Here is a 7,297-nt window from a genome sequence, read left to right on the forward strand (position 1 = left end):
CCTCGCTATGAAGGCCAACATGCCATTTGCTTTCTTAACCGCCTGCTGTACCTGTATGCCAACCTTCAATGACTGATGTACCATGACACCGAGGTCTCGTTGCACCTTCCCTTTTCCTAATCTGTCACCATTCAGATAATAGTCTGTCTCTCTGTTTTTACCACCAAAGTGGATAACCTCACATTTATCCACATTATACTTCAACTGCCATGCATTTGTCCACTCGCCTAACCTATCCAAGTCACTCTGCAGCCTCATAGCATCCTCCTCGCAGCTCACATGCCACCCAACTTAGTGTCATCCGCAAATTTGGAGATACTACATTTAATCCCCTCGTCTAAATCATTAATGTACAATGTAAACAGCTGGGGCCCCAGCACAGAACCTTGCGGTACCCCACTAGTCACTGCCTGCCATTCTGAAAAGTACCCATTTACTCCTACTCTTTGCTTCCTGTCTGACAACCAGTTCTCAATCCACGTCAGCACACTACCCCCAATCCCATGTGCTTTAACTTTGCACATTAATCTCTTGTGTGGGACCTTGTCGAAAGCCTTCTGAAAGTCCAAATATACCACATCAACTGGTTCTCCTTTGTCCACTCTCCTGGAAACATCCTCAAACAATTCCAGAAGATTTGTCAAGCATGATTTCCCTTTCACAAATCCATGCTGACTTGGACCTATCATGTCACCATTTTCCAAATGCGCTGCTATGACATCCTTAATAATTGATTCCATCATTTTACCCACTACTGAGGTCAGGCTGACCGGTCTATAATTCCCTGTTTTCTCTCTCCCTCCTTTTTTAAAAAGTGGGGTTACATTGGCTACCCTCCACTCGATAGGAACTGATCCAGAGTCAATGGAATGTTGGAAAATGACTGTCAATGCATCCGCTATTTCCAAGGCCACCTCCTTAAATACTCTGGGATGCAGTCCATCAGGCCCTGGGGATTTATCGGCCTTCAATCCCATCAATTTCCCCAACACAATTTCCCGACTAATAAAGATTTCCCTCAGTTCCTCCTCCTTACTAGACCCTCTGACCCCTTTTATATCCGGAAGGTTGTTTGTGTCCTCCTTAGTGAATACCGAACCAAAGTACTTGTTCAATTGGTCTGCCATTTCTTTGTTCCCCGTTATGACTTCCCCTGATTCTGACTGCAGGGGACCTATGTTTGTCTTTACTAACCTTTTTCTCTTTACATACCTATGGAAACTTTTGCAATCCGCCTTAATGTTCCCTGCAAACTTCTTCTCGTACTCCATTTTCCCTGCCCTAATCAAACCCTTTGTCCTCCTCTGCTGAGTTCTAAATTTCTCCCAGTCCCCGGGTTCGCTGCTATTTCTGGCCAATTTGTATGCCACTTCCTTGGCTTTAATACTATCCCTGATTTCCCTAGATAGCCACGGTTGAGCCACCTTCCCTTTTTTATTTTTACGCCAGACAGGAATGTACAATTGTTGTAATTCATCCATGCGGTCTCTAAATGTCTGCCATTGTCCATCCACAGTCAACCCCTCAAGTATCATTCGCCAATCTATCCTAGCCAATTCACGCCTCATACCTTCAAAGTTACCCTTCTTTAATTTCTGGACCATGGTCTCTGAATTAACTGTTTCATTCTCCATCCTAATGCAGAATTCCACCATATTATGGTCACTCTTCCCCAAGGGGCCTCGCACAACGAGATTGCTAATTAATCCTCTCTCATTACACAACACCCAGTCTAAGATGGCCTCCCCCCTAGTTGGTTCCTTGACATATTGGTCTAGAAAACCATCCCTTATGCACTCCAGGAAATCCTCCTCCACCGTATTGCTTCCAGTTTGGTTAGCCCAATCTATGTGCATATTAAAGTCACCCATTATAACTGCTGCACCTTTATTGCATTCACCCCTAATTTCCTGTTTGATGCCCTCCCCAACATCACTACTATTGTTTGGAGGTCTGTACACAATTCCCACTAACGTTTTTTGCCCTTTGGTGTTCTGCAGCTCTACCCATATAGATTCCACATCATCCAAGCTAATGTCCTTCCTAACTATTTCATTAATCTCCTCCTTAACCAGCAATGCTACCCCATTTCCTTTTCCTTTTATTCTATCCTTCCTGAATGTTGAATACCCCTGGATGTTGAGTTCCCAGCCCTGATCATCCTGGAGCCACGTCTCTGTAATCCCAATCACATCATATTTGTTAACATCTATTTGCACGGTTAATTCATCCACCTTATTACGGATACTCCTTGCATTAAGACACAAAGCCTTTAGGCTTGTTTTTTTAACACCCTTTGTCCTTTTAGAATTTTGCTGTACAGTGGCCCTTTTTGTTCTTTGCCTTGGGTTTCTCTGCCCTCCACTTTTCCTCATCTCCTTTCTGTCTTTTGCTTTTGTCTCCTTTTTGTTTCCCCCTGTCTCCCTGCATTGGTTCCCATCCCCCTGCCATATTAGTTTAACTCCTTCCCAACAGCACTCGCAAACACTCCCCCTAGGACATTGGTTCCGGTCCTGCCCAGGTGCAGACCGTCTGGTTTGTACTGGTCCCACCTCCCCCAGAACCGGTTCCAATGCCCCAGGAATTTGAATCCCTCCCTGCTGCACCACTGCTCAAGCCACGTATTCTTCTGCGCTATCCTGCGATTCCTACTCTGACATTATTTTAAATGTTTCTATAAGATCACCCCTCATCCTTCTGAACTCCAGCGTGTAAAGACCCAGCCTACTCAATCTATCATCATAAGGTAACCCCTTCATCTCCGGAATCAGCCTAGTGAATCGTCTCTGTACCCCCTCCAAAGCTAGTATATCCTTCCTTAAGTAAGGTGACCAAAACTGCACGCAGTACTCCAGGTGCGGCCTCACCAATACCCTGTACAGTTGCAGCAGGATCCCCCTGCTTTTGTACTCCATCCCTCTCGCAATGAAGGCCAACATTCCATTTGCCTTCCTGATTACCTGCTGCACCTGCAAACTAACTTTTTGGGATTCATGCACAAGGACCCCCAGGTCCCTCTGCACCGCAGCATGTTGTAATTTCTCCCCATTCAAATAATATTCCCTTTTACTGTTTTTTTTTTATCCAAGGTGGATGACCTCACATTTTCCGACATTGTATTCCATCTGCCAAACCTTAGCCCATTCGCTTAGAAGGTGCATTTGGAGTTTAGAATCAACAAAGTTCAGAAGAGCACTGACTTTCGTAGCTTTAAGGCTGAATGGAGAGAGAGGTTGGAAGCCCATTGTTTTTTTTCTTGTGTCCTGTTCTAGACTGAGTGAGATGTTGGAGGAAATGCTCCATATATTTCAGCATTATTCAAATCTTGGATAGATTTGGGCTTTATTAAGAGCTGAGTTGTTGAGAAAAGTGATTGACGGGAAAGAAGTTCTAAGCTTCTTGGAAGCAACTTTAACAACTGAGGTGTTGGTTATGAGGTCAGGAGTTGGAGACAAAGATTTTCCATAGATCAAGAAGGACTAAGGATGGAGCCAATGTATAGTTAACTGTTGGTTAGGCTTGCAAGGAACATGAAAAATGCTCTTGTTGATAGTGAAATAAACCAGATTAGTACATGAAAGGGCACAGAGATTAAGTTGTAATAATTTAACCTTTTCAGAACCGTGGTTTGGAGGTTGTGAACATCGATGTGTGATCTGAATGAAAAGGAAATGAATATAGATTGGAATCCTCACGAAAGAGTGGATAGTGTTGTACAGTGAATGGAGGAGTTAATTGATGTGAAGAATGAATAGATTTGGAGAGGGGACCGATCCCTGGAACTCCTAAGTTAATGGAAAAATAATCTTTATCTATTTTCAATATATAATCAAATCTGTTAAAATGCTTATACTGATTTCAAAATATTATGTACTTAATAATTGAATTTATTGGAAGCATTGTCCAAATAGAATTCACTTTTAAAAGATCCTCCGGTCTAAATTGCCACTTTCTTTATTCTAATAATGTAAGAATGAATTCTCCTAAAAGATTCAGTTACAATTTTATATTATGCTCTTGTTCTTCAGTGGGAGAAGAGAGCAATTTAGAAACAGATTCCTTGCAGCTAGAGAATCTTTCGTCCTCAAGAACAGGCCCATCTTCTCGTCACCGGGGCCCATGCAGAATGGAATGGAGGAATGAAGTTCAAAGGGAGAACAACCGGAGTCAAAGGCCTAATTCTGCTAGTCATGATGATGATGCAGCCGGCAGCGGAAGACGGGCACTGATGCCAAGGACAAGATTTGGTATTCCCGGTCAACAGGACCCTCATGAAAGCAGGAGAAGCCGGCAAGGAATTGTGGGAATTCCACCAGCTGGTTGGAGAACAGAAGATTCACCTGAGGAAAACACTGAAGTAGATGATCCTTTGCTAAGAAAACCAAAGTGATTCCAACTGGTAATCAGACTGCACCGTCTAGATCTTTTTCATTAGATTCAAGTTGTGATTTTAAGAAACCAGATCAAAATTATTTATATTAAATAATTTACATTAATTGAAAATGTACACTAAGAGTTTAGAAATTAAATAGCTCCTGAACATTGATATTGGGTCCTAAATTAACCCTAGTGGTTTCCTACTTATTGTCAAGTCGGCCTCTGCCTTTGTTTACAGCTGGCACTGCCAATTATCCAAGTACCATAGGACACTTTGCAAGACCAATGGAAATGTGGCTCAAACATGACTTCACACTGCCGCTGGTGTTTTTAACAGGGATCAAGCTGCAATGTTGTAGTTTTAATTTTTAACTGATCGGTTTTGTTTTTAATGCATCGAGGTATTGCCCTCAGGCAAGGGAATATAATCTAAGCTCTTTTTAATACAAACACGCTGACTAATCACTCATTTGGCATTCCCCAAGTAATATGGCTATCGCCTCCTCACCCACTCTCTGGTGTCTCTCTACATTGTTCAACTAGTTTTTCTCATTTTAAATCTCCTCCCTGCAAAATACCATAGTTTGCAATCCCATAGTTTCTACTCAACCTGTCAGTTTCCCTGCAATCGCAATCAACTTGCAATCGACAAAGCTGAGCTCCAAACTTGTTTGGTCTCCAGCAACACACTGAACGGTCATACAGTGCTTGCAAATTGATGGGAGGAGATCAGGCACACTCCCACATGCCCATTCTTTGTTGCCTGTACAATGAAGTGCCAAGGCCAATTGTTGCTTTTTACTTTTAATCCCGACTGTTGATTTTAACTTTTACGTCCTGACCACATCCTAGCAAAATCCAGACTTGAAACACAGCACCCTGCCCCCCCCCCCGCCCCCACACACACACATGAAAGGGAAAGTGTGCCCTAATGGAGGTTGGTGAAATTACTCCCCTCCATATCCTCCTTCCCTCCTGTTCTCCCCACTTTCCCCTGTCATCATCCTCTTTCACCCCTCTTCCTATGACCATCCCTTTCCTCATCCCCTTTTTCCTCCTCTCTACATCCCCCCTCTCCCTCTTTTCCTCTCTCATGTGCCTCTTTGCTTCCCTCTGCTGCCTGGGTCCAGTTAGCCCGCTACCCTCCAACCTTGCGTGACTTGAATATTGTACTTGGTCTTGGATGCCAAAGTGCAACAACACGAGATTTACTAGTAGAAAACATTCTTAAATTTTAGAATCAGAATACAAGTATGACCAAACTAAAGAGGGAAAAAATCACATTATACAAGACCAAAAAGATCCCTTTCTTTTTTTCTTCTCTGCTTTACATTGAAATTATGCTGTGTGATATTGGTGATGAATGTGTTAATGTATTCGCATAAAATTTCTCCTATTTATCGGAATATTTGCTTTATTTTACAAATTGCAAGCCATTGCTAGTTCTGATTGGAGTATTTGATAAAATTAGATATTTAAACAAGTTAATTACTAAACTGAGCTTTGTACTATTAAAACTGTAGTTGTTTGAATTGAGTCAGTTCAGTGTACAGTAATTATGCTATAATTATTCATTACCAGTGTGACTAAAGTTGCAATCCACAAATTTCAAGTTTTGGTTCCCTAATTGTGCCCTAATTGTGAATGTGAATGTGAATGTATTTAGTAAAAATTAATTAAATTCAGTTTAAAGGACTTTCCTTTTTCAATCCATTTTCTCGTATTGGATCTTCCCAGCATAATACTGGAACTTTTGAAGTCTATTTCTCCTGATTTTTCAACCTGCACCTGAGGGTACCTCGCTGGGGACATATACTTTTTTGTAGATAGTGGCACTTGTGACTTATGAGGTAATGGTCATTGGGGCCATTAATGATGAACTTGTTCCATTAAGCCAGAGCTTCTAGATACAGCAGTTTCTGTTGAGTAATAGCAGAATTTAAGACATCCAGTCAGTGCTCAACAATCGCAGCTTGGTTCCTTAGCAAGCAGGAAATCAGCCTCTTTTATAAGAACATAAGAAATAGGAGCAGTAGTAGGCCATTCGGCCCCTCGAGCCTGCTCCGCCACTTAATACGATCATAGCTGATCCGATCATGGACTCGGGTCCACTTCCATAACCCCTTATTCCCTTATTGTTTAAGAAACTGTCTATTTCCGTCTTAAATTTATTCAATGTCCCAGCTTCCACAGCTCTGAGGCAGCAAATTCCACAGATCCACAACCCTCAGAGAAGAAATTTCTCAGCTCAGTTTTAAATGGGCGGCCCCTTATTCTAAGATTATGCACTCTAGTTCTAGCCTCGGCTATCAGTGGAAACATCCTCTCTGCATCCACCTTGTCAAGCCCCCTCATAATCTTATACATTTCGATATGATCACCTCTCATTCTTCTGAATTCCAATGAGTAGAGGCCCAACCTACTCAACCTTTCCTCATATATCAACCACCTCATCTCCGAATCAACCTTGTGAAGCTTCTCTGAGCTGCCTCCAAAGCAAGTATATCCTTTCGTAAATATGGAAACCAAAACTGTACGCAGTATTCCAGGTGTGGCCTCACCAATATCCTGTACAACTGTAGCAAGACTTCCCTGCTTTTTATACTCCATCCCCTTTGCAATAAAGACCAAGATTCCATTGACCTTCCTGATCACTTGCTGTACCTGCATACTAACCTTTTGTGTTTAATGCACAAGTACCCCCAGGTCCCGCTGTACTGCAGCACGTTTTGCAATCTTTATCCAACTTGCTCTTTGATTTTTCCTGCCAAAGTGCATGACCTCACACTTTCCAACATTATACTCCATCTGCCAAATTTTTTCCCACTCACTTAGCCTGTCTATGTCCTTTTGCATATTTTTTGTGTTCACATCACACATTGCTTTTCCTCCCATTTTTGTATCATAGGCAAACTTGGCT

The 7,297-nt window shown here is 42.2% G+C and overlaps 1 protein-coding gene across 1 annotated transcript in view; it reads left to right on the top strand.

The window, feature by feature from the left end:
- Window positions 1–4,408, top strand: part of LOC139275100 (sodium/hydrogen exchanger 2-like) — a 116,627-nt gene extending 112,219 nt beyond the window's left edge. Inside the window, exon 12 of the mRNA XM_070892097.1 lies at window positions 4,029–4,408. Within this exon, the coding sequence (XP_070748198.1) occupies window positions 4,029–4,390 (362 nt within the window). The 3' untranslated portion in view covers window positions 4,391–4,408. The remainder of the gene's footprint in view (window positions 1–4,028) is intronic.
- The last annotated feature ends 2,889 nt before the right edge of the window (window positions 4,409–7,297 follow it).

Source organism: Pristiophorus japonicus, chromosome 10 (assembly GCF_044704955.1).
Source record: "Pristiophorus japonicus isolate sPriJap1 chromosome 10, sPriJap1.hap1, whole genome shotgun sequence".
NCBI classification, from domain to species: Eukaryota; Metazoa; Chordata; class Chondrichthyes; family Pristiophoridae; genus Pristiophorus; species Pristiophorus japonicus.